The sequence below is a fragment of the Delphinapterus leucas genome, chromosome 8 (assembly GCF_059928025.1).
Source record: "Delphinapterus leucas isolate spDelLeu-1000000601 "Yukka" chromosome 8, BTC_Dleu_Yukka2, whole genome shotgun sequence".
NCBI classification, from domain to species: Eukaryota; Metazoa; Chordata; class Mammalia; order Artiodactyla; family Monodontidae; genus Delphinapterus; species Delphinapterus leucas.
The window spans coordinates 9,265,406-9,292,630 of record NC_143136.1 but is presented as its reverse complement, the minus strand read 5'-3'; the positions used below and the strand labels follow the sequence as shown (position 1 = coordinate 9,292,630).

Genomic DNA, 27,225 nt, shown 5'->3' with positions numbered 1-27,225 from the left:
ATTAACCATAAAATCTCTTTCTAGGACTCTTCTGTAACGTGGAAGTCTGTATTTATATTTTCTCCATTCAATATTTTCTAGGACTGTCAAGATTCTTGTAGAAACCTGGTCCCTGTATCGAGGGTGGTTTACAATGTTCTCAGTGAGCTGGAGAAGACATTTGACTTGTCGCTTCTGGAAGCTGTGTTCAGTGAGGTCAACCGGCAGGAATATCCTGATTTAAATCACATTTATGAAAGCTTTGTAAAAGGTAATTAGCTTATTATCTACCTTTTGATGTTCAAGGCCAATTTTGTTCAACAAGTATATATTGAGCTTATACCACGAGCCATACATGGTGCTGGGTAGTGGGGATATAACAGTTAACAAAACACATACCATGAGCCTTATTGAAGCTCACGTTATAATGGCTACAGTACAACACCAACCTGGAGCTCTGCTTAACTAGGCATTTAGACTCACAGGACAACCAGAGCCACAGGGGCATCCAATTTAGATAGAAGGACAAATGGCAGGGCAGCAGCGGCCTACACAGCAGCCCACTGAGTTCACTACTACCCACCTCAAGCTTAGCTGTGGGTGCAGGATCTATCCTGGCTTGGCAACACCAGATCAGTGGGAGTCAGTATCCCAACAACCCCAGAATCATAACTTTTAGGGACCCCTAGAGGGACAAGCTGAGTTACAAGAATCACCACGTTGAAGGAATACCCGAGAACAGTCCATAGATCCCAGTCCACATGTAATTTACCAGCCGCAGGTCATTTTAAGCCCTAAACCCGGGGTTGGCTTAGTAACACAGAAGAAAGGCCACTTTCACCAGATTTCCAGAGTAATGAGCAAGAAAGCTGACTCAATATCAAATCTGCCCTTGAAGGAAAAATGGTGTTTCACTTTTTCTCCTCAAATAATCACAAAAGCTCTTCTCTTCCAGGAACTGTTTTTGGTGCTATACAAAACTAAATCTTGACTTTTTCTTGCGAAGGCATAATTTATACTTTTTAAATGCTGGGGCGACTCACACCTACACTTGCTGCCATCCACCTGCCCCCGGGGGAGGCCGCTGCTGCCGCCTCCTGGACTCTGCTGTCCCTGAGAGCTTGGGTCAGCGGCCAAAGTTAGAGGCTGGGGACTCTGACCAGGGCGTGACATCTCTCCTATTGCCAGGTCCCCAACTCCATCTCATGTGCTGAAGCCCCCAGCGCCTGCCCACAGGCCTCCTTCAACTCTTCTGGGCTTTGGGCCATTGTTCTCCTCACACCTTCCGCCTGGTTTTGCTGAGGCTTGAAGCCCATGTCCTGGGGAAGACAAAGCAGCCATGGCTCTCACAGTCCTGTCCATCTCACCCCCTCGAAGACACTGTCCCAGGAGGTGCTCCTGCCATCAGCTCTGGGGCAGCCCGGGCTCCACTGCCTCCCCTGGTGTCTCCTCCCTGGACTCCTGGCAGGGACCCACCCCCTAGGCTCCCTGGTTTATTTCCTTCCTCCTACGCTTGCTGGGTCACCTAGCTGCAGGGGCCCTGGGCTGGTGTCCTGGCCTCTCCTTGTTGGGGCAGCCTCCTGGGTCCCTGGTCCAGGAGTCGTGGGGACGTCCTGCAGTGTTGCCACAGGCACTCCCTGCTTGCGGCTTCAGAGTGTCCTTCTTTGTGGGATCTGGACCACTAGGGGAACCCTGTCTAGTAACCCCACCACACGTGTCAGCCCCTCTGCTTGGTCTCTTTTGGAACCGCTCATCCTCCCCAACACAATTAAGCCCAACCCTCGTCTTATCTAGTCCCATCTTTATTTTTATTTCTTTTTAATATTTATTTATTTATTTGGCTGCACCAGATCTTAGTTGTGGCACGCTGGATCTTTGAGGCAGCATGCAGGCTCTTTTAGTTGCAGAATGCAGGTTCTTAGTTGCGGCACGCGGATCTAGCTCCCTGACCAGGGATGGGAACCTGGGCCCTCTGCATTGGGAGCTCAGAGTCTTAACCGCTGGACCACCAGGGACGTCCCTAGTCCCATCCTTCTGGCTCTTGGGCTCTCCCTTTTACGCACACGGATCTCTTTAGGATCCTACCCCTTCTCCAGAGGAAATCTCTCTGCTTCTTCCTTGCAGTTTGAACAGTTCAGCAAACACATTTCACTTTCCTTATTTATCTTGACATGTGCTTTCCCCACGATGTGAGGATTATTTTACGTAACTGACAGGATCAGGATGTTTCCACGACTCCTTTATCCTTACATACAAGTGGCTCAGTTCTGGGTGTGGAACATGACAGTTCCCTTGCTGGGGCTTCTCTTCTGTCCAAGGATGATGGGGGAACTTTACCATGAAGATTGGGACCCGCTGAGCTCTGAGTGACCCGAGGGCTAGGAATTTCTAAATTTGTAATTTTGAGATGATGTTCCTGGTCTCTGGCGGAGATCTCTAATTGTCTTCTTCTCTGTCCCTCTCTTCAGCAATCCACGAGAAAAATAATCATGAAGAAAGCAATGAAGAAGAGAGGGAGGAGAGGCCTATTCTCCCACTAAGCCTTGAGCAAGGTGATTGAGACAAATACAAAAGCGATTCCCATCTGCTAAGAGGAAAAGGAGAAGGGGAGGTGGGAGTCCGAGTCCTGAGCAAACACTGAGAATCAGGGAAGAAATGTTGAAGGACCATGGAGAAGGTGGCGAGGGGTGTCTATATGAGCATCTAACCAGAGGCTGAGTCCTGGAGAAGTAGCTGTGACAAGAGATTGTTGGCCCAAATACCAAGACAAAGGAAGAGGAACCCAGGGTGTCACTAACCAGATTTAAAGAGAATGACTACCTGGAAGTAATTGTGATTTAGAAAGACTCCTGTAGGAGAAGATCAGTGTAAAGGTGTGAAGGGCTAAGGACTATGGGCCCAAGGTCAATGTCAAAGAGGAGACCCTTGATGACGGCAGAAGAAGGGACTGATTTAAACGTGGGGGATATTGTTCAAGAGCAGGAATGTTCAAGGAGAAAGGCAGTCATACAGAGACAGAAGCGAGGAAGTGGTAGAGACGTGGAGGAGAGGATGTGGGTATTTGAGAGACAGAGAGGAAGAAAAAGAAGAAATGAAAGGAGAAAGGGGTCAGGGACACAACAAAAACAGCCAAGTTATTAACAGCTCACTTGATTGAACGTTTATTCTGGCAGCTGTGGGATTAGTGCCATTGGATGATATCACTTATGTGCCCATTTTGCAGATAAGGAAGCTGAAATCTAGATAGACCATGTAAATAGTTGTCCTGGGGTCAATGAGCAGTGATGGACCCAGGCATTCTGAACCCAGAGCCTGTGTTTGCAACCCTGGATACTACCTGGTAACCTAATGGAAAAGACAGAACCATGAAAAAAAAAAATAGGGAAAGATACTGAAAAAGAATCCCAAGGGCTGGAGAAAGTGGAGAATCAGACACTGAATCCTCATGGAAAGGCCAACAAGACCTGCACAGGGAGGGAGTGGAGTAAGAGGGAGTGGGGAAGAGGCAGCAGAACTTTGCAGGAAGTAAGGGAAGGCCACCAGTCAGGGGCAGCTCTGGAGACAAAGGCAAGTTCACTATGACCGTGGGAGTCAAGATAAGCCATCACTAGTTACTGAATGGCTGGTGGAGGTCACCCAGTGAGATGGCCTGGCCGAGGCACTCTCAGCCAGGGTGCCACTGACCTGTCTTCCAGTCTATGGACTGGAGTTTGACTACAAGAGTTGGATGAGATCCACCAGGTCCAGATGGTCTCTGTATTGATATCTGCAGGGGCTCTTAAACTTCTTATCTATAAAAAAGGGATTAGGGGAGGTTGGCACAGCCCATACTTCAATATCTGAGATAAACTTTTAATTTTCCCCCGTAGGAACTTGGGAAAACTCCTGTCAAGGCCGGAATTGGTGTTGCAGAGAGTCCTCATCTTACGATGGTCTGTTCTTGACTCTGTTCTATGATCCTTTGCTGCTTGTGTCCCATTCTGGATAGTTCTGGGGGTGGAGTGGCTGCTGCTTTGTATCAAAAAATTGTCAGTCTTTGCATCTGCAATTTCTCTGAGGATTTAGATAACAGAGTCTTCGTACTCTGAGTTGCCTGGGAGGGTGGCTCCTTCCACGCTCCTTAAACGCACTTGCTGCCAGTTCCTGAAGGCTCTGGGCCTGGACCTTTTGCCCAGGTGCCTGGCTTCACAGTTTTCTGCTCTGTCCTGCTTGATCAGGCAGCGACCTCAGTGCTTTGATGTCATGTGCAGCAGTGGTCAGTGCTGCGGCCACAGTGGCGGGGGAGCAGGTGATGAGCGCTCCTCAGGGGACAGGGGACCTCCCCTGCCGGGTCCCTCCCCCAGGGCCATGGACACCAACTGCCTCCCGTGCAAACCCTCTCCCTCCATCCCTGGAGCAGAGGCCAGGAGCTTCCCTCCAAACACCAGGCAGGCGTCCGAAAGAAACCTTTGGTACTTTAGCAACCAATAACCACGGCTTACAGCGCTTGACCTCCATTAGCCCATAACACTCTTAATAGTGTTATTATTTAAAATATTATTATTTCCCTGAGTCTCAGTGTTCTCATTTGTAATGTAGGGATCATCATACCTATCTGTCATGAGGCTATGAAATGGAACAATGATGAAAATGCATTACCCAGAATGACTAGGTATTCAGCGCGTGTTTGATCCTGAGTAAAAAATACTGGTACAAACAAATATATTGTTAATCTAAAACATAATCATAATGATTTGATTTTTCCGATCACAGTATACTGTATACTGATGCAGCTAACAGTTTATTTAATCTTCCCTCAAACCTGAAAATGAGGTATATATTACCCTTGTTTTTCAGAGGAAAAAGTATCAGCTTAGAGAGTTTGGTTATTTGCACAAGTTCACCCAACTGAGAATTGGGATTGAACTCTGCTGTGAATAGTGTCACAGCAGGAATTCAGGTGCCCATGGCCTAGCTTCAAATTCTACCTCGCGATCTTAGGGAAGTGACTACCTCTTTTTGTCCCTCAGTTTCAACATCTTTAAAAAGGACATGATAATAGTACCTACTTCAGAGGGTGCTGGATTTTAAACAAGTCATATCATGTAAAGCATTCACAATCATGCCTGGGGGTTCATCAGTGTTCCATGCATTTGTTATTATTACTACATTTAATTATCATCATTATTTGTATCTGGTGCCAGAGTCTAAGCTTTTAACCATTATAGTAAACTTTGGGATTTTCTTCTCTCACAGATGTCCGTTGGATTTACTGATTCCCCAGGCTGGAAAAGCAGTGATAAAAGCAATACCAACTTCTGGCCCAGGAAGATAAATTGAGGGTCATAGTTTCCCCATGCTTAGAGCACACTAGTCTATAATAAATTATAAATCTTTATTCCATGACTCTCCTTAGGAATTAAGGAACATAGAAGAGTCTCAGGGAACTTCCCACAATATGAAAGGCTCTTATTATGTAGCTTCCAGTCGGGATGTGTTATTTAAGAAAGAATGTTCTAAATTAGTAATACATTTTTAGAAAAGAAAAAACTTTCAGAGTGATTTCTGAAAACACAGTTATACTTTTACCAAATCACACTTATCCAGAAAGTTAACATTTTAAAATACCCCAAAATGTATGAATACATATTAGCCATTCATCTATTCGTACAGCTGGTGGGAACAGGAAGGGGTGAGTGGATGGAACTGCGACGAGTAAGGAGCAGAGAGAAGGGATTCTACATGTGTGTGTGTGGCGGGGGGTGGGGGGGGAGTGGAGGGAGGAGGCAATGAAATTCTTTAAAACTCACAGTGTGGTCTGGGGGCAACCCTGCCAGGAAGTGGAATCCCAGAGCGTCTCAGTGATGGCGAGCAATGAATATAAAGAGAGAAACTTCAACCTAGGACCCAAATGATACACAACAGGCCACCAATAAGTGTGTCCAAGAGTGTGACCCAACAAGTACGGCGGGCTGTGACATGCACAGGGACAGGAAGGGCTGTGTCTCATGCCCACCAGGATGTGGCACAAAGCATGCACCAGGGCCCACGTTCTATATTAAAACCTTGGGAAATAATTTTAAATCATGCTTTACGTAAATTACTTTGTTTAGAAAAGCACTAAATGAGAAAAATCCACACTGCACTGAAAAATATGTCTATGTATTCATACATTATTGAGGCCGGTGGGAACAGAGTGGGATGGGCCGATGGAATCAATAATGAGCAGAGAAGGTTTGCCATGGGGGAAGGGTGTGTGTGCTGGTCCTGGGTGGTTTACCCAGGGCCTCATTCCTTACCCTCCCCTGCTCTTCTCTGCCCTCTCTCTCTGGCCACTTGCCCCTGTGGACTTGCTTGCCAGCTCCCCTTGCTGCTGGCTCCCCGCTGGGATCCTAATGTGGGAGACACTAGCAAGAGAGTGGGAATAAGGGAGAAGCCAGGTGTTGCCCCACCACTATCTCCAGTAGCAATTCTAGGAGTGGCTGCATCACAGCCTTGACTCCACCTTCCACCAGGCAGGCCAGCCACGGTCCAGCTTCTGCCTACTCCGTGACCTCAGCCCATGAGCCCACCCTCCGTCCCTCCCATAGCTTTCTGTTGACTGTGCTTCAGGTTGCTGCATTCTTCCACTTGATCTTCTCTGCTCTTCCATTCACCAAGTAACCAATCCCTGGATTAAATTTCCTCTGCTTTAAAAGCTTAAAGTGGTTTGTATTTTCCTGTTGGACGCTGATTGATGCCAGAGGAAAACAAAGTATGATGAATCAAAACATGATTTAGGTACGACCTCACCTGAAAATGCACTCTCGGATCAGCTCTGTGAAACAGAACAGATAAATGCAAAGAGGAAAGATACAACCAGTGACCAAAACGATGCACTAGAAAGCCAACAAGCAAATGAACAATGTGCCCAAGAGTCTGAACCAGCAGGTAAGACTGGCTGGGTTTGTGTGAGTGTGGAATGGCCAAGAGGTCCTGACTAGTGGCAGAGAAGGAAGTAATGCACCACTCAAGGAGACATCTATTAACAAAGAAGGGGAAAATCACACAGATACACAGAGGGCAGGAATGGGGCCTGATATATTGATGGGAGAGACCTGGAGGAAGAAAGTGAGAAAGGAAAAACTAAGAGACAGAAGGCGAAGAGTTGCAGAGCCCCACCAGGGAAGAGAGACAGAAACAAAAGTCGAACAAGTCAGGGAGAGATCGGCTCCAGAATCAATGAAACATGGCACTTTCACGGGGTGAAGGTGGCAATATATGCAGACAGGCTATAAGTAGAAACATAAGAAGGAAAGAGAAGTCAGATGAAATGCAAGAAAATGGAAACAGGGCAAAGCAAGTCTCTGTGGTCTTTTTTATCTTCAGAGTCCTGCGAACAAGTACCTATCCAATCATATAATGGTGATGCAAGAAAAGAGACACCCAGCCCATTGCCTTATGAGGAAGAAAGTAATTACTTACCAATTTTCTAATTGCATCTTTGTTTTTCTATGAGAGTAAATGCTCTCCTTTGTTCTCCCATACTAATATACCCCTTCCCAATCCTAACACTGTCCAAGACACACAGCCTTCTCCACAACCTCTGGCTGATTTTAGCAGGTGTAAGTTGCAAGGGAGAAGGAGAGCTGAGCTCTTTAGTGGATGGGGTGTCCCTGAGAAGAGAATGCAAAGAGGAAGAATAGGAAAAGGTGGACTGTGGAGCACCAAATAACAAAGTACAAGAGTGAGATAGATTTTAGATAAATTGACATGGAATCAAAATAATGCCATGTTGTGGAGTTGATGAAAAGAAATAAGTTGCAACTTCCTTTTCAGAGGTTATAACAGAAACATGTAAATCATGTAAGATGTTGCAGGTCAGATTTGCAAGTAAGGAAGCCCAGGTGAAGGGCCTTTTAGAAGGAAGTGGCAGGTAGAGGGATGTGGTTTGTTGGACAATGGCACACAGGGAGAACTTTGGTGATGATTTGAATGCTTAAATGAGGAAAATATATAGAAAGACAAAATTGATATAGAGGAGACATACGCAGGTCATAATTATAATTAAGAAACAGGGATAGAGTAGGAGAAAGTAGGAAACGTAACAGAGAATGGATACATTGAAAAAGCAGGTACGGGACAGCAGGGTCAGGTCTAGGGTGAGACCCTGGGGCACATATAAGGGTTATCTTACCCTTGGCACCTTGGTGTGCCCTAGGCACCTCCTTTGCCTGGTCCTAGACCCTGCTGGACCCTGGGGACAGTGATTACAAATGTAGAGGAAAAGAGATGAATAGAGAAAGATACAGATGAAAAAGAATACCAATAAATAGAAAAATGGGGGTAGGAGAGGCACAAAGAGAATAACTTAAAGGACAATTAATTAAAAATTGGTAAAGAGTGGGCCAAACAGAGAGAGGAGACAAATCAAGACATTGCCCCATTTGAGGAGACAGTCATCAAAAAAGAAGACACAAGGGACTGTTCCTAATACCATTGAGAAGGTTAAGGTATTTGCAATGATCAGAATAGCCCTGTAAACCCCTCAGATAAAAATAGGCCTCTCCTCAGGCATCTCACCCTCCCCATGGTTTCAGTACCATCCATCATCTATTGATTCCTAAATGTACATCTCCAGCCACACCTGATCTCTAGACTCATTCCTCCAAGTGCTTGAAGATCTGTATTCAAAGATCTGATGGACATCTCTATTTGGAAGTGGTATCAGTTATTTACTGCTGTATAAAAAAATAGTCCCAAAACTTAGTGGATTAAGCCAACCATGGTTTTGTCACTTCTGTCAATCCTAACGTTACACATAGCCTATGACTCAGCAGTTACATTCCTCAACAGATCAACGGAAATGCATGTTATCTCCATCAAAACACACACAAAAGAGTGTTCATCATAGCATCATTCATAGTATTCTAAAGCTTGAGCCAGCAAAAATGGATATTTTATGGTTTTATTTTTTAATGGATAATTTCTATAAAGGAATATTATATAGTGGTGAAGATAAATATACGAAATGGATACAGATGACTATCACACACATGTTGACTAAAGAAGCCAAATCCACCCCTGCCCCTGAAAAGTCAGAGGGACAGAGAGAGAGAGCAAGAGTGAATGATTCCACTTATATAAATTTGTATAAATTTTGAACTAGTAAAATCAATCATCTGTGGTATTAAAAGTGTCAAAGTGGTGGTTAACTTGAGCAAGATACATCTGGACAGTTAGTGGGGCATCTCTAAGAGGTTTCTGGAGTGTTAGTAATCTCCTATTACTTGACCAAAGTGATGGTTACCCAGATATGCTTGTTCTGTGATAATTCAAAATTTATGATTTATGCATTTTTATCTATGGGTTATACTGAAATTGTGATTTTTATTTTTGAAAAGCGAAAAATCATCAAAAGATGAGAAAAGTAAGTGAAAAGAAAGTAAAAACAAACCTGAGAATTGAGAGAGACACAAAGACAGGGACAGAGTTGAACAGCAGCAAGGAGAAGGGTCGGGGTGAAGCCTCCCTCCTGCAGTGGAATTACAAGGAGAAGGCTGTTAATGCTAATGAACAGTGCTTGCTACCTTTTGGAGTGACAAATTAAAATTCTTCATTCATTACAATTTGATCCAGATGCAAATCTACCCAACCATGGATTTCAAATCAATTCCTGTTCTGTCCTTCTGGTGGATATAAAGAAGGAAAAGCCATTTTTTAACCCCGAAGTTGAATGGCAAACCCAAGCAAGGACTGACTGTAACCAGGCACCTGATGTAATAGGTAAGGCTGACACAATGTGGAGCAGGAATCACAGGAACAGGGCAAGAGGCTGAGGCAGGTCAGAGGCTGGTGGCCACGGACAGAGGCAGGAAGGGGAGGGAACCAGTGCCCTGTGCAGTGAGTTTAGCAGAAGAGATTCCCCAGGAACTGGAAAAATATCAAAAGACAAAAGGGGTAAATAATAAGTACTGATGTCCAAGAGACAATTTCTAAAGCAAGAGAGGAAAGTATGGGGGTACAAGATAAAGAAAAGGGAAAAAAATCAGAGACCCAAGGTATTCAAGAGAGGAGATGGAAAAGAAACACATGAAGACAAAGCGAGGTATAAAGAGATACCACCCCCAGAAAGAGAGGCATAAGTAGGGAAAACTGGCCAAGCCAAGAGGAAGGTAAAGAAATAAAATAAGAATGAAAGAAAGAGGTAGAATGAAGTAGAGGGTCAGAGGTAGATTGAGGGTGAGGGAAGAAGAGTGTTGGCAGAATGGGCAAAGCTGCCCTCTGTGAATATCATCATGTTTTGTGCAGGGCCTGGAGAAACCTGCAGGTCACACACATTCAAGCACAGGTCACGGTGCCTTGAGTTAACTTAGCTTCTCGACCTTCCTAGTGCTCTCATTCTGAGGTTTCCTGCGGTGTGGGCTCCGCCCTGAGATCCTAAGTGGTTTTGTTCCCCTGTGCAGTGATCAGCAGTGAGGACTCCGCAGAATCCAGCGATGGAGACGTGTCCCCAGAGCCCTCCACATCAGCACTGAGAACGGCGTCTGGTAAGGAAGTGGGAGAGCAAGGCCTAGGCTGCAGGAACCTGAACTAGAGTCACTGTTTCCTGAGCATCTTATTCTGAGCCCCTTCTGTAGCGTGGTGCCAGTTTACTCTGGAATCCTATTCTCTGTCTTTTTTTCCTGGACTTTTATGGGAAATGCAGAGAGATGTGAAATCTATATCTGGGGATGAGGCCTATTAACTATAGGGTCCCATTAATAAATATATGTACCCTATATTGATTATATAGTAGAAATAGGCCAGCAAAGTAATGAGTGTGTTTAAAACTACTAGCTGTGGGCTTCCCTGGTGGCACAGTGGTTAAGAATCCGCCTGCCAATTCAGGGGACATGGGTTCGAGCCCTGGTCTGGGAAGATCCCACATGCCGCGGAGTAACTAAGCCCGTGCGCCACAGCTGCTGAGCCTGCGCTCTAGAGCCCGCATGCCACAACTACTGAGCCCATGTGCCACAACTACTGAGCCCGTGTGCCTAGATCCCGTGCTCCACAGCAAGAGAAGTCACCGCGATGAGAGGCCCGTGCACCGCAACAAAGAGTAGCCCCCACTCGTCGCAACTAGAGAAAGCCTGCGCGCAGCCAAAAAAAAACCCCTACTAGTTGCTATGCCTATGAAGTGGTGGATTTATGCAGTGATTTCTGCAAAGAACAGAAAGCTAAATACGGTTGGCAATGCGTGGGTTAAGGGCGCCAACCTCCAGTGCAGTCAAAAATCTGCCTATAACTTAAGAGTCAGCCCTCCATACACGCAGGTGGCATCCATGAATTCCACCAACTGTGGATCGTTTAGTGCTATAGTATTTAATTTCTTTTTCTTCTTTCTTTCTTTTTTTTTTTTTGGGTGTGTTGGGTCTTCGTTGCTGAGCAGGGGCTTTCTCTAGTTGTGGAGCACGGGCTCTAGGCGCGTGGGCTTCACTAGTTGTGGTGCGCAGGCTCAGTAGTTGTGGCACACGGGCTTAGTTGCTCTGCAGCATGTGGGATCTTCCCAGACCAGGGATCGAACCCTTGTCCCCTGCATTGGCAGGCAGATTCTCCACCACTGTGCCACCAGGGAAGTCCTGCTGTAGTATTTAGTATGGAAAAAATCTGAGTTTAAGTGGACCTGTGCAGTTCAAACCCATATTGTTCAAGGGTGGGCTGTATTCCTTTACTGGAAGGTCATATTATCATCTGATCACAAACTTGAATCATGTCATAACTTGTCCAGCTACCTAGTGTTAGCAGAAATAAAGACTTCATATAAGGCATTCTGAAACCCAAAGGATTGTTTTTGACAGAATTCTTCAACAAGCCATGGCATATACAGTGATTTTTCAAAGGACCTTTGCAAACAATATCTTACGACAACTTTAAGGGCTAAGCAGGATGGACATTGTAACCCTTGCTTCTAGATGAGGAAACACAATCACATAAATGTTTCAAGTTCTCTACAAAGTCTCATGGGAGACTGAAGGGAATAACAAGGCTAGCGTCCTGGATTCTGCATTATTTTCTTGTCAAATTGAAGCTCGAAATGATTATCAAAATGTTATTTCCTCAATCCTATGGGTAGCCTGAGTTGCCATAAGATCTGTGTCTCTGTAGTGTACAGTTGGTAAATTTTTGTCCCTTTCTACTTTTCAGACCTAGACAATATCAGAAACATACCTATTTATGGAAACACGCTAGGAACAGTCCTAAGAAGAAATAAAATGTTACCTGATCTTGGTGCTACAAAAGAGCAATATTGGGCTTCCCTGGTGGCGCAGTGGTTGAGAGTCCGCCTGCCGATGCAGGGGACACGGGTTCGTGCCCCGGTCCGGGAAGATCCCACATGCCACGGAGCGGCTGGGCCTGTGAGCCATGGCCCCTGAGCCTGCACGTCCGGAGCCTGTGCTCCGCAACGGGAGAGGGCACAACAGTGAGAGGCCCGCGTACCGCAAAAAAAAAAAAAAAAAAAAAAGAGCAATATTTTAAATAATACACTCAATCTAATTGCTCACTAGATCTATCAAAGTAAAATGTAGATCTGTTGCAGTTTTTAGGGAACACCTTTGTCTTAGTACTAGTAGGAAGACTGCTCTAGAAGGTAGTCCTAAAACACATCTACGGCTCAGACACATGAGAAAATGATTTCCCAGGCTTGCAAATAGTTCAGGAGGGCACCAGGTTGGCAGGGGGTGGGAGGAGGTGAGGAGAGTAGGCTCACACAAGGCCCTGAACACAAGGTCTCCGAGGTACCCTACATGAGAAACAGCAGATGAAGGAAGCTTGCAAAGACAACAGAAGGAGTCAGAAGTAGAAGAGAGAGAAGGGAAGGACGGTAAGGTTCAAGCAGAGCAAAGTTGCCCCTTGCATTTGAATTGTCTCTGCTCTGGGAACAGGGAATGGAACATCACTAATCTACACAGCAGATGACTTAGAAAGGCAGCCCAGGGTGGCCTGGGTGCGGGCCATGCCTCGCATGGCTTTTCAAGACTTCTGCAAGTTTTCTCATGAGGGAAATTCCTGCTGAATGGGTTCCTTGGTCACATGCCCAAACCCCTCGAGAATCCTGTTCCTTTGTGCGGTGACCAATAACCTTGACTTTTTAGAACCAAGTGAGGGAGGAGGGGCCAGAGAAGCCACCTGCTCATGATCCCAGATGGCTCATGTAGGACGATAAGGATTGCAGCCATGGACAGCAAATATCCCGAGTGTAAACCCAGAGCTCTGTTTTCCTGGTGAATCTTATTCTGAGCATTCTCCACATGCCTTGATTTGATTCCTTCTAGGATATCATTTTCCACATTTAACTTTTCTGGCCCTGTTGGGAAGTGGAAGGAGGCAAGAAGGCATTGTATATAAACTGTTGTTTAACTGGATGAGCCCAGTCAATTGATATATTGAAGATGTAGCAAAAATATGCTAGTAAAATTATGCCTTTTACTACACACTATCGTATCTATTCATGCTAAAGAGTGGAAACAGTGTACTTCTTGCTCAGCATGCTTTTATTCTATGGAGCACTAAGCACAGCATTCCTCTATTTGTTGTCAATATTGTCATTAGTCCCCAACTTAGAAAGACTTCACAGAATAATTTGTGCTTCTATTAAATTATTGATGGAAAAATAGCTTAAGACCAAATACTCTCAAACCCCAATTATAGCTAAATCATTGGCTTACATGGTGATTTCTCATAGGGTTTTTATAAATAAAGCTTCCCTTTGTTTTTACAAAAACCTTAACAGGGAGTTAGGGTAACCAGGTTATCCCAGGTTTATAGATGAGGAAACTGGAGTTGGTAATGTTTGAGGGTCTTTTATGGAGAGTAAAAGGCAGAGCCAGGTAGGAACCCAGCGTTACCTGCAACATGACATTGGCGTGTATAGTGATATTTGAAAACATCTTCACAAATAAGGTATCATTTTATGTTTACAACAACCTAAAAGGTAGGTCAGAAAACTGTTGTTCCCTCATTTCACAGATGAGGAAACTCCAGCACATAAACATTTAAGGATCTTTACACATCACATATGGACAATTATTGGAAGAGTCAGAACTAACAACCTGGACTCTTAGCAAAAATTCATAATCGTTTATTCAAAATCTTTAAAGCCAGATGTAAGATATAATGTTTTATTATTTTAGAAAGACAGTGTGGTGTATATCCTATTTGTTATAAAACACTCCAGTAGGGTCTGGGACAGAATCTCATTCTCCAATATACTGTATCAGTGTTCCTGCAGCAAATGGTGCGAATTCACAACAACTGTGATAAATATTTTATTGGACTCATGGCAGCTGAAGTCCAGATTCATTGCCAAACTAGTTAGTACAAACCTGTGAAAAAATATTGGCTTTCAAAACTTCTTTGACTTTGTAATTAGGGCTAAAGGACTGGGGGGGGCCTTTGCTCCATTTGGTAGAGCTCACTTCCTTTAGACAGGAAGAGACAGAAATGATCATCATTGTGTCTTTATAGTCCAAATCCTGTCTACAGTGTGAGTAGTCATAAGATTTACTACTCTTTTAGATATAGATTACTGGTTGTATTTTCCTTTCCTTCCTAGATCCTTGGGATATTGAAAACATATCAATTTGCAGCATAAGCAACAGGAAAAGACGTAAGAACAATCAAAACTCTTGCTGTAACAAATATCTTTCTTTGCTACAAAAGCTTCATTCAAATTTTTGGTAATATCCTTTAAAATAAAATGATAACTTTGTTGGCATTTTAGATGATTCACATTATACATGTTGAATTAGGTGAGCTGGGCTAATTGATGTTACTTGTAGGCCTCAAGAAGTTCAGTGTCACAAGTGCAGTACAGGTTTATTCTTCACTCACATAAAAGGATAAAGTGGTTCCCAGGGTGGAGGGGTGCTCACTGAGGGCCCAGCTGATGGAGGCTCTGACATCTTGAAAATGTTGCTTCCATGGTCCCCCTGGATAAGAAACAAAGTGGAAGCAGAAGTATGTGCAGACAAGAGGAAAGGGTAAAGAATAGTGACCAAAGCGAGTGCCTTCCATGGCAAAGTTGTGTCCAGTCCCGGCCTTGGGGGTGGTCCCTGGAGCAACCTTGACCAGGAGGTCAGATGGAGCCGTAGGGGGCCTGGTGGTAGGAATATTCCTACCTCTTCTACATAAGCTTCCCCTTTCCAGATTTCCTTTTAAAGGACTCCATGCTGTATAGGTCCTAGGACACAGGCTGAGACTGTAAAGGAATTTTACTTCTTTCTGCAGGGATCAGCAGTGGTGACACTTCAGAACTGAGTAACGAAGATGAGCTTCAGGAAACGTCTAGCTCAGTCCTGAGAAATGGGTCAGGTAAAGAAGATTAGGATGCCAAGCCTTGGCCTGCAGAATGTCAGGAATGAAAAGACACTGTTTCCTGTTGCATTTTATTCTGAGACCTTGACTACCTTGTATCCAGTTAATCCTGGGAACTACTTTTCGGATTTTAGAAAATGGAAAGAGGCAGGAAATTATTATAAATTCATGTTTAATAGAATGACTCATATTCACTAAATGTATGTAATTTTATATTCCTATCTTAGCAGAAATAATCACCAAAATGATGGTCTCTTTTTAAACACTTACTGTCATGCCTGCTAACGCTAAGATCCTAGATTTCTATAGTGATATACGGTTGACATTAATGTCATTTGTAATCGTAAAAGCCTCAAAAGACAACTGGTCCTTCTGTGTAATTATAGACAGAAATAAAAGCTTCAGATCAACCATTCTCAAACTTTAGTATAGTTTGTGACAGATATTCATCACATTGTAATTTGATTGTACCATGATATTTTAAATTCCTTTGGCAAATAAGATCTTACTCTGTTATCACAAAATCTTTAAGTCTTAGGAAGGCTAACTCTTGCTTCCTCATTTTAGGATGAGGAAATAGATGTACAAATGTATAAGGGTAAAAAAGGGTGACTATTTTATGTAACCGGCAGGAAGATAAGAGCTGTGTCACATGATCAGAGACCAAAGAGGGGATATGAGGGACCTGGCATATTCACAGGGGAATGTATCAGTGCCTGATGCAAGAAGACTTATTTAGCAACAATAATAAATACATATGTGTATATATATATATGTGTGTGTGTGTGTGTGTGTGTGTATACATATACATACATATATACATATATATGTATATATATTGGTAGGTATATAATCACCAGTATTGGTGTGGATTTTGAAATATATATTCAGATTGAGAGGGAAAAAGCAAAAACCATAAAGAAACAGAGAGGGTAGGAATGGAACAAGTTGTATGATATACAGAACACCTAGAAGGATAATGCCAAAAAGGATGAACAGAGAAATAAAAAAGAACAGATATTAAGAGTATAACTGATGAAATGAGAGAAATCAACACAGAAGTTAAGAGAAATCAGGGACAGAGAAGTTCACAGATGGGCAGAAAATTGAAGAAAAGGAGGAGGAGAAGGTGTGGCTAGATTGAAAGAGACAGAGAAAATCTCTGTTGGATATGAGGTGTAGTCATTGGACAGGTGCATTTTTCTTCAGCCCATCTGAGCTTCGAACATAGATCAGCATGACCACATCAAAGTCTGTTTCCTGGTCGCCATCTACAGTCTGCTGTTTCCTTATTTCCCTTCAATGTCCTGTGGATTCAAAGCTCTAAAAATAAATAGAGGAAGAGACTCAGAAGAGATGCCAATCTATTAGCATGTGATAGAAAAGCCAATTGTGATACTAGTTCTCAGTTATCTTTGTTTTACTTTCTGCACAGAGGAAAAGCTCTTCCTTCTTTACCTATCTCTCCCCCAAAACATTGCCATACATGCACACACCAATACACATACTCATATACAGACAGGCCTGTGCACAGATTTGGACTGTTTTCAACAGGTTTGAAGGAGCCAAAAGAGAAAGAAGAGCTCAGCTTCTGGGTGGAGGGAGGTGAGGCTAAGTGGATAATGCAAGGAGAAATAATTGAAAAATTAGGCTGAAAAGATATCTGAGTAAGTTTCTTCAAATTAAAAGATATCTGAGTAAGTGTCAAGTTTTCCTAAGTGGACATGAGATCCAAATATCACGAGATTGGGAAGTTTTGTAGAGGAAGATGGATAATTTTCAAGATACCTCTAGGAAGTTCACCAGAAACATGATAATAAAGTCTGTGACTGATGGACAGTCCTATGATGTAGAAAGCTCATAGAGAACTGGCAGAAGTAATAATAGTCAATAGTGTGGTCAGTGTCAAAAAAGCAGGCAGATGGTGACAATGAAAGTGGTAAACTGTGAGATGAAGCCAAATGTGGTTGAAGAAAATATAGATAAACACAAAGATTGTAATTTTTTTAAGCCAAAAGATCAAGATAAGATTAAGAGAAACAAACTGAAGCAAAAAGAAAACAGAAAGTGATGTGACAATATAAAGAGGAGTGCTTCAACGGTAAAACTAGATCCAGAGACAGAAGCATAAAGAACTAGACAAAATGAGATACATACAGGAAGCAATCAATGGAGAGGAATAAAGATGAGGCAGAGATAACTGCATAGATAAAGGGTTAAAAGATGAGAGAAAAGTGGTAGAGAGAGAAAAGGGCAGTGTAAAAGAAAGAAAGGAGAGAGATGGAGAAATTGTGGGATCTGAGATGACCATGAGACAAAAGCAACATTGGCACAAGGGGTGGTTCACACTAGCAGTGAGTTTTCAGGGTAAGGTGTCCCCAGGTATCAAAGTGGCTCCTGTAACTCACCCAGATTACAAGGTACCTCACCAAAGGGCTTTCATGTACTCTTAGGGTTTCAATCACCATCTACAATCTAATGGTTCCTAGACACACATTTCCAGCCCAGCTCTGCCTTCTAAGCTTCCAAACTCAATTATCCAAGTGTCAGAAAGACCTCTGGCTAAGGTCCTGAAGGTTCTAGACTTCTCCACTTAGATGTCTCTCAGACTCAACACTTTTTAAACTGAGCACATCATCTTGCCCCCTAAAGAAAGCATCTACTCCTCCAGTGTTTGCTATCTCTAAACCACTTATTAACTGACTCATTCTTTCAAGTTGAAACTCTCAGAGTCATCCATGACACAGCCATCTCCTCAGTTGATGTACCCCATCTGTCACCTAACTCTATCAATTATTCCTTTTATATGTCTCCACCCTGTCCATTTATTTCCATCTCCATGCCAGCACTCTCGTCCATATCTATATCACTTCTCACTTGAACTAGGTCTACAGGCTCCTTACTTGTCCTCCTTCTCATACTGTTCCCACCAAGCACATTCTAAGTGATTTAGCTAAATTGATCTTTCAAAAATGCAATTATGTTCATGCTGATTTCCTACATAATAGCCAAATATCATTTAATTTTCTTTAGGAATAATTTAATTCTTCTTCATGTGATCTCCAAAGCTCCATACCTGAGGCTCCTGCTTCTTTCTCCATTCTCACCATTCCCTCTCATTCTCTCACTCTGTGTTCAGACACACTAAACTCCTTTTGGTTACTTGTATTTGCTGAATCCAGACCTTTGCACATGCTTCTCCATCCATCTGGGACTATCATCTTAGTCACCTTTCTCCCTAATCTGGTTAACTACTGCTTCCACGATACCTCCTCCAGAAGAGGTCCCTCATCTCAAACTCTGCGAGTTCCTCCTGCCTTCTGCATCCCCAGAGTATCCTGTACAATCTGTGTCCTAACATTCTCCACTTTCCGTATTCCAACATTTGGAATTTGTCTCCTAAAAATTAGTTTCTTATAGTATTTACATGAGAATATCTATAAAAATTATTTTAATAATTGAATTATGTATATACGTATAAATGTAATAAATAATATTCCTGGAAAAGAATAATGTCACATAAAAGTAAGTACAAATGTATATAAAAACGTCATTAATGGATGGATGGATGGGAAAAGCATATAAAGAAAAAATAGTAAAACAAAGATACCTATTTTGGGCAAAGAGGAAAAGAGAAAAGGCAGATTAAAAGGAAGGGACAAGGACAGTGAGAAGCAACAAAAGAGAAAGCGACCTCAGAGGTAGGGTCACGCTGTGATGTAGGAGTCCGTGAAAGGTGGCTGGTCAGAAGTGAGGGGAGGGGTGCAAATGAAAATTCTTTACAAATCATAACTTAGGAACAGAGCTCCAAGGACTTGAGAAATGTTCCCGTGTCATGTGTTTTTCAAAAAGTGTGTCTAGAAGTCAAGAAGCAAGGACTGAAAGTAGCCAAGCATTGACATGGTGGGTAAGGACACCCAAGGTCAGGGTAGAGGTGGTTCAGCAGACACTACAGACCCTGGGGGAGATGTGGTAAGTGATCGGTGTTCAAGGAGAACTCCTACCAGCTCACAACAGGGGGCGGGCCAGTTATGGAAGGTGAAGGTCACAGGGCCTGTGCTGCAGGATTTCAGGAGTCTGAAATCAGAGCTCCAGTTCCTGATGCACTTGACTCTAAGCATACTTTGACAAGGAGTACATCCAGTCTATGTCAGAATCCCATTCCCCTCTTCATTTGCTTGAACTGACCCATTGGGGAACTGCAGGGAGAAAAGAATTCTGTTTAACAGAATGGGTCCTGTTGATTATACATGGATGATGTCGTTGAAATACACTGGTAAAAATGGCAGTACCGTGGAGCAAAGAAATAAAAGTGCTCTTCTGCCGGTAGATAATAGTGTCACTTTGTCAAAACCTTGGAAAGGCCTCAAAAGACAAATAAACGGTCCTTTGCCCTGACAGGAATAAAAGACCTCAGACAACTATTCATGAACTCACCATATAGTTTTGAAGGATGCTCTCTGGCATGTTACTGATTTATACAATGATTTCTCATTAGCTTTTGCAACTAAGATCTCATTTAATCTTCATAAGAAATTTAAAACCTGAACAGCGTAACTGTTATTATCCCTGTTTCATAAATGAGGAAACTGATGCACATAAGTAGTGAAGAGAGTTTTCAAAGTTTTACAGTTTTTTACAGTTTCAAAATTTTTAGTTTCTGACCACCACCTGTTACTTTCTAGATACCACGGATACTGGAAGCAATTCTACTTTGGGAAAACACAGTGAGAAAAGAAGTAAGAGTGCATAAGAATTTACTCGATTTTCATGTTACAAACCAACTATTTTTTAATGCTAAAGTTTATTATTATTTTCTATACCTTTAATAAGACAAAAAATTAATGCCTTTTAAAGTAACTAGTTTTTCAAAATGTTCATATCTTCACATTGCTTTTTATGCTGATTTTAAAATATGTTTCTTATGAACACTGTTATATATCTTTCCAGAATTTTTCTATGCATGTGTTAACACATTTTGCAATGTAGTTTTATTTATCTAAATAGGATAATTCTATGCATACTTTCTCTCTTAAAATTATTATATCATACCTAGAAAATTAAAATATTTAACATTTTAAATTGAACTACAAAAAGTCTTTTTAAGGGATGCTTTAACATGCACTATTTTCATTTTTAGTGTGGTTGAGTATTTTCCATTTGTTATTGGTCATTGGTTTTTCTTCTTCATAGAACTCTGTCATAGAATGCTCAGTCATGTTGTGGTGTTTGTATTTTTCTTACCATGCTGAATGAATATAGAAATCTTTATATGATATACATGTACATTAAATCTTGATTCTATATGTTCCTAACATTTTGTCCCATTTGTTGTTTTTCTTTTAGGTTTGTTAATGGAATATTTTGTCCTAGAGAAGTTATACATTTTTAGGAATCAAATTTGTTAACTTTTTTCTCTCTAGTTCTTTGGTTTCCTATCATATTTACAACAGCTTCTAGCTGAAGATTTTAAAAATATTCTTCTATATTTGATGCTAGAATATTTGAAGTACCTTATCATTTTTAATATTTACATCCAAAACCCTGTGAGTTTTGCCTATTTGTGTATATGTGAGGTGAGAATTTTAAAAATATTCCTTACACTGTTACATTATGATTTCAATCACCACTTTGATCACACAGTGTCTTTGCTTGTCTATATATTAGTTTTTCTTTTACAAGAAAATAGCAGAAGATAAAGGAGAGCTCAGAAGTAGCACCAGACTGATGATTCGCTGGGGGTGAATTTTAAAATTAACTCAAGAAGGTTCCTCCACTCCCTTCCCAAGTTCATTGGAAGTTCTAATTAGAAATATGTTGAAGTTGCAGATTAATTTGGGGAGAACAAAGACTTATACCCATTTATTCACATCTTATTTAGTGTTCTTCTACTAAGAATTTTCATACACCTTAAAAAATTTATATGCCGAAGCCATTTGTTTCTCTCTATGAATATCTTTTTTTCCCATTACAAAATAGCTGGAATAAATTTAAGTGAGACAAGACTCTCAAACTCTTTACTTAAATAGGAAATCTATGGTCATTTTATTATCCACTTGCATATGAGGAAATCAGAATGCCAAGGATCTTCTTCTGATTCAATATAAAATCTTACAAGCATCTGTATAGTTTAAGGATCCAAATGTCACTTAAAATATTATGGCCAGGCCCCCAAATGATCAAGACAATCAATCAGAATTAAGTTTCTGAAGAAATTGTCTTCATAAGAAATGGCAATAATTTCGAATGTGGGAGTTATTGCAACACCCCTTCAAATAACTCTTTTAAGGACAAGTTTATATTACAGAGAACAGAACAAATTGGTAATGGTTACAAACAGACACGTCTCCATATTTTATGAGACTCATCTTCTTATGAAATTTCTCAATTTAATACTGTCAAATCAATTCTTTATGTTAGTTTTGTGGTACAGACTGCTCTCTCTCCTTCTACAGCTATGGTTTGAGGGGACTTTCCCTCCTTTTTCTGTAATTCTGTTAGTTATGAAGACTTACATTTTAAAAATCTGGTCTCTGGAATTTGATTAGTTAGCCTTGTAAGAAACGCAGGCCCATAGAGTTGGATTGTGTTGGCAGAAATAGAGAAAAAAGGACCTGGAAAGTATTTTTAAAATAGTAAAATAAGATGTATATAAATTTTTCTACTTCAGCCTCCCATCTTGTTGCTAAATCTGAATCAGCTTGTGATCTTTATCATTTTTTTTCAAATTTCCTTTCTTGCCTTCACCTAAATACATAATGTGAATGATTTGTTCAGCATTTACGTGAGGATGTTTACGATATCTTTTTTTAAAACTATATCTTAAATTTAATAAGCATTACTACTTATAGGCTAAATATTATTACCAGTATCATTAAAATACTTTCTACAGTTTTTCTTTGATCTCCAAATACTGAGGACTCTTCTTTATACACGTTCTATTTACCAGACCTCATCCTATGGGCCTCGTCCCACTTCAATTTTCACGGCTCGATTTACCCATTTCACACTCTCAAACTTCTACAACTTCTCTTTCCTGGAAAATCAGACCACATCTATACTAATGACTGCTAAAACCCAGTCTTCCTTCATGGTACCCATTTTGGGTGAAGATATACAAACAGACTTCAAAACTGAGCATCATTACTGGTGTAGCATGGGAATTTGGCATAATGGAAGGAAAAACCAGATTTGGGATATCCCACAGAACAGAGGTATAGAAGGCTTTAGCAGAGAGGCCAAGATTTTGAAAGACTTTGGCCAAGCTTGTGCTCATGCTAAAGACTGGATAGAATTCTGTTGGCTGCATATGAAGTTCCCATAGCTCGTCCTATAATGTGGCAGGATAATTCACAGTGACCCCTGCTTCCAGAGAAGAAAGAAGTGAACCCAGAGCTTCCCTTTCTTAAAAACTCTGAGTTTCACCCAGAGGCAAAGAGTCAAGGGTCTCATTTGCAACATAGCCCAGGGTCCGATCACCACAACGGTTCCCAGTGACACATATACTTGCTGACACAGCCCCACAATCTAGCAACTTCACATGCTAAATGCAACATGGGAACCTCCGTATTTTTCCACCATGATGAAACAGAAAAGTACTAATTCTACAAGGTTAGACCAGTGTCATACCCCAAACACTTGGAATGATTTCCTCCTCCGTCTGTCCTTGCCCCAGGTTAAATTTCCTAGCATCAAAGGAATTCCTTCCTCCTGCTGTGTGGCAGGTAAGAAGAGAGTCTGCATTAGAAATAGTTAAGCTTCTGCATACTGATGCATCCAAGAATGTGTCGGATAGTAACTTAAATGAATAAATTAATTCTATCAGTTTGTGAAAAGTTTAATCCAAATATATGATGGTATACTTAAAGCCAAAAAAAGACATTAAAATAAAGGGAGGGATAAAGAAATGTCAGCAAACTACAATTAGAAGGTTGGTAATTTTTCGTAGTTAGTTCTTTGTCATGGATAGTGATGTAGTAATCGATGTTGTTGGCTAATGAGGATTCTCTGTAGATCTCATTGTGAGGGTGAGGCTGCCTCTACACCACAGGCTCCCAAGAGGGCTATACAGATTGACCATAGATGAGCGGCTCTGCTGACCTCATGGGTGAGGCAGGCGTAGGCAGCAGGTGTGGAGAGCAGTGTGCATGGGGAGGCAAACATCTTCCCAGGAGCCTGGGCATTAGACCTGAAGGGATCTGTCCCTAACAGGCTGGTTTCTCCAGTCAAGAGGATGAAGCTGGTGCAGCTTATCAGAGGGTGGCATGATCATGGTCTTTCTGACTGGGAGGTCATTGGTTGCCTCTTGCTTCATAACACCTGGCAAGCCTTGGCATCACTGTGATCAGGTGAGTAAGCTGGGAGAACCTGATGCACTCTCTTGTCTTCTGGAGCATCACGGTCTCCTACTTGCTAATAGCTCCTTCCTGGTCATTTGTTGGTGATGTTGGTGATAGTGTCAATAGTGGTGGTTCTATTGGTGGTGATGGTCCCTTCATGGCTTCCTGATATCTACATGTTGGCATGTACCAGAGATTTCATCCCTAGGGATTACATCCGGTCTGGTAGCTATAAATTCCATCAATATGTTAATGACTGCCAATTATACTTCACCTCCTTTGATGCCTCTATTGAACTACCAAGTCATAAGTTCAACTTCTTACTCCAGACTTCCACTTGGAGTCTCAAATTTGACACATGAAACAGTTTCCTTTATTTCACTTCCAAACCTGTCATCCACCACCACTCACCCTTATCTCAGTAAATGGCACTAATTCTACTCAGTTGCTTGAGCCAAAAGTATAGAAGATGTGTTTGATTCCTCCCTTTTTCCTAACCCCCACCCCACATTCATTCATCAAGTTTCAAAACTATATATATATATTTTTTAAAAAGAACCAAATAGAAATTCTGAGATTGAAAAGTATAATAAATGAAATAAAAAACAATGAAAAAAGTGGGTGAACTCTGAAAATAATTGTGTGTGTGCGTGTGTATACATATACAGCCGGTTCTCATTTTTCATGGTATATAGGTTTCATGAATCACCCCAAACACAAAAATAGCTAATCTTGTACCTTTGCTCCCAGGAGAAATACAGGGTTTGGTTCCTGTGAGCCTCTGGTCACATTTTTGTAAACCAATAAATATATATATCTTTGTTTTATGAGTGTTTCTGTTTAAAGACACCTAATTTAATATATACGTTGATTCATCAATGTTGAACTCACAGCCGACAGCACTATATCTCATGCCTGATCGGAGCTTATCTAACACACAGATTTTCTCCATAAGTCACATCACTGTCTTAGGAACACTAGACAGCACTTCAGCACTAGGCTTGGGGGCCATTTTAAGCAGCAAAATCACCAACAGAAAACACAAAAGTGAGAAAAACATGGAACTAAATAGTCGGCAAAAGGAAACTTGTTTACAGAATAAGCTGAAACAAGGAGACAGAGCATTGCCTTGTTCAACCTCATCTGGGAACAGGTGCGGCCGGCAACTCAGATTTTTCACTGCTCTGTGCATCACCATGAATGACCATGAAAGTGCCCTGAGTACTGATTTGGGGGTTGCAAATAAACTTTAGGGAGTGGGTGACTTCACAAATCTGGAATCTGTGAATAATGAAAATTGGCTGTATGTATACATATTTTCATTCTCTAGAATTATTTTAAATTAAATAATACATCTGTTCTCATAGGCAACATTTTATTATTGTTGTTTGCCAGATAGCCTGCAATTTGGATTTATATTTACTCTTTGACCCAAGAGTTACTTAAGAGAGGGTGGGAGAAACTGTGCATTCTCTATTTCTATTTTCTGGGTATGGAGTTGAATACGTATCAATAATATCAACCCTGTTAAAACATATTATTTGAGTCTTTCATAGCCTCCTCATTTTGTCCACTTGATCCACAAGTCCACTTGTGGACTGAGGGACATAACAATAAAATTGTCTACTAGTAGAGTGTTTTTACCTCTCATGGCATTTCCTGTATTTTCTACTTGCTTAAAACTTTTTGGCCTGAATCACACTTTCTTTGAAATTCAGATCATGACTTCCTGGTTTCTTTTTGTTGATGTATGCTGAATATACCTTTGTCTATACATTTATTTTCAACATTTAAAAATATGTTTTTACTTGAGTGTTTTGTATATGGTTAAAAGTTGGGGTTTACTTTGTAATTTAATCTCAAAATATTTTATTTAAATAAGTGAATTAAGTCCATCTATTTTTATTTTTAGGACCAAAGTGTTCGAACTTGTTCCTGTCATATTAATTTATATTGTTGATTCATCTTGGTCTAGTGTCTTAGATATTAAAAATGCCAACACTCTGCATTCTGTCTTCAATGCATTTATGTGCATGTATGTACTTGTGATACTTAGGAAGGTTTGCATTTTTGTGGTAGTGGTTACAGCTGGGCATATGACTACTTAGCTGAGACTAACCCTCCCAGCTTTCCCTGCCCTGCCAAGCGACTATGGCATCTGAGTAGAAAAAATGTGAGCCTCTTTTGGGTCTTTCCCTTAAAAGAAATGAATGGTTGAGCCCCTGCTCATTTCCCATATTTCCATTGGTTAGGAGTATATACTTCTGATACTTACAAAGGTTTGTACTTTTGTTATAGTGATTACTCTTAGAATTACCTTTATGTGATACCTTTGGTCCTCTCTTTAGACAGAACCCATTAATTTCCCACTCAGGAGATTTATAAAATTAGTGTATGTCCTATTTCTCTTTCCCCTCTCACCCAATTTAGGCCATGATGTTCCCTTTATTTTTACCTTTTAGCTATTAAATGTGCTTTATATTTATCCTTTATTTATCCAAATAATACCCTTTGACTCCTAGCTGTAGAACAAACTATGACCTTGCCCTACCACCCATATTTCTCTCTTCCTCCCAATTTTTTTTTATATGATATCATTTCTATATTGTAAGGGCATATACATTTATGCCCTGGTCTGTCACCTCATCTCCATTTTTATTTTAATCCTTTTGCCAAAATTTTTCCAGTCCTGTCTTGGTTTGCTGAAGTGGATCCTCTAGTAGTCTTCTCAAAGGAACAAGTACTCATAGGAACAGAATTTCCAGAATTTCCTTATTCAAAAGTATTTGTTTTTATTATTTATACCTGAAAATAATTTGCTCACTCTTTACTTCTAGAAGTATTTTGTACTTCTTGTACTTTTTTTCTGTGTCATTAAATGTTGCTATGGAAAATTCTATAGCCAACGAGATCCCTCTCCCTTGAAAATGACTTGTTTTGCCCAGGCTGCCCATTCAATTCTTTAAAGTATGGTTAGTTTGCTGGAATATATTTCAGGGTTGACTGGAGCCAATTTTCTCTGCTACAGAGTGAAAATACATGTACTTATGATATGTATATTCATTTTTTTTATAATTTCAGAAAACTTTTTCTTGAACTTATCTTCAATTATTTCTTCTGTTATTTTGGTTTTCTTCTTTAAGAATTCAAATGATTTGTTTACTGCCTTTTCTTGACAGGGATATCGCCCATTTATTTCTTTTAAAGGAAAGACCCAGAATCTTCTGCTCACATCCTATTGGAGAACCCTTAGCCATATGGCCAGAGCTAGCTGGGAGGTGAGGCTAAGAAATATAATCTCTAGATAGGCAGCCAAGGGTCTGGTTGTAACTCTATCCCTATGGAAGAAAAGAAAGGATGATTATGGGTGACAAATAGCAATCTGCTTACTTGTTCTCCATGTTTTCATCCAAAGTCACTGATTTCCTCAAATAAAGAGGAAAATTCAGACTCTCCATTGGTTCAAACCCACCCTTGTCGCTTGAGACCCTCTGGCAATAAAAGGAGCTGGAACTTGGATGCAACACAGAGCTTTGTGGCCAGAGACAAGCCAGCCCTGAGTGAGAAATAAGAGAGAAAGCGTTAGAAAAGT

The 27,225-nt window shown here is 41.2% G+C and overlaps 1 protein-coding gene across 3 annotated transcripts in view; it reads left to right on the top strand.

The window, feature by feature from the left end:
- The window catches only part of LOC111171912 (nuclear body protein SP140-like protein), an 85,563-nt gene that overhangs the window by 35,981 nt on the left and 22,357 nt on the right, over positions 1-27,225 (top strand). For 2 of the 3 annotated variants that reach the window (XM_022567920.3, XM_022567919.3), the window contains exons 3-12: positions 82-250; positions 2,448-2,531; positions 3,849-3,911; positions 6,739-6,888; positions 7,327-7,410; positions 9,577-9,723; positions 10,404-10,487; positions 14,534-14,587; positions 15,208-15,291; positions 19,980-20,033. In XM_022567920.3, coding sequence (XP_022423628.2) covers positions 82-250; positions 2,448-2,531; positions 3,849-3,911; positions 6,739-6,888; positions 7,327-7,410; positions 9,577-9,723; positions 10,404-10,487; positions 14,534-14,587; positions 15,208-15,291; positions 19,980-20,033 — 973 coding nt within the window. The remainder of the gene's footprint in view (positions 1-81; positions 251-2,447; positions 2,532-3,848; positions 3,912-6,738; positions 6,889-7,326; positions 7,411-9,576; positions 9,724-10,403; positions 10,488-14,533; positions 14,588-15,207; positions 15,292-19,979; positions 20,034-27,225) is intronic. The other variant, XM_022567921.3, reaches the window with a different exon arrangement.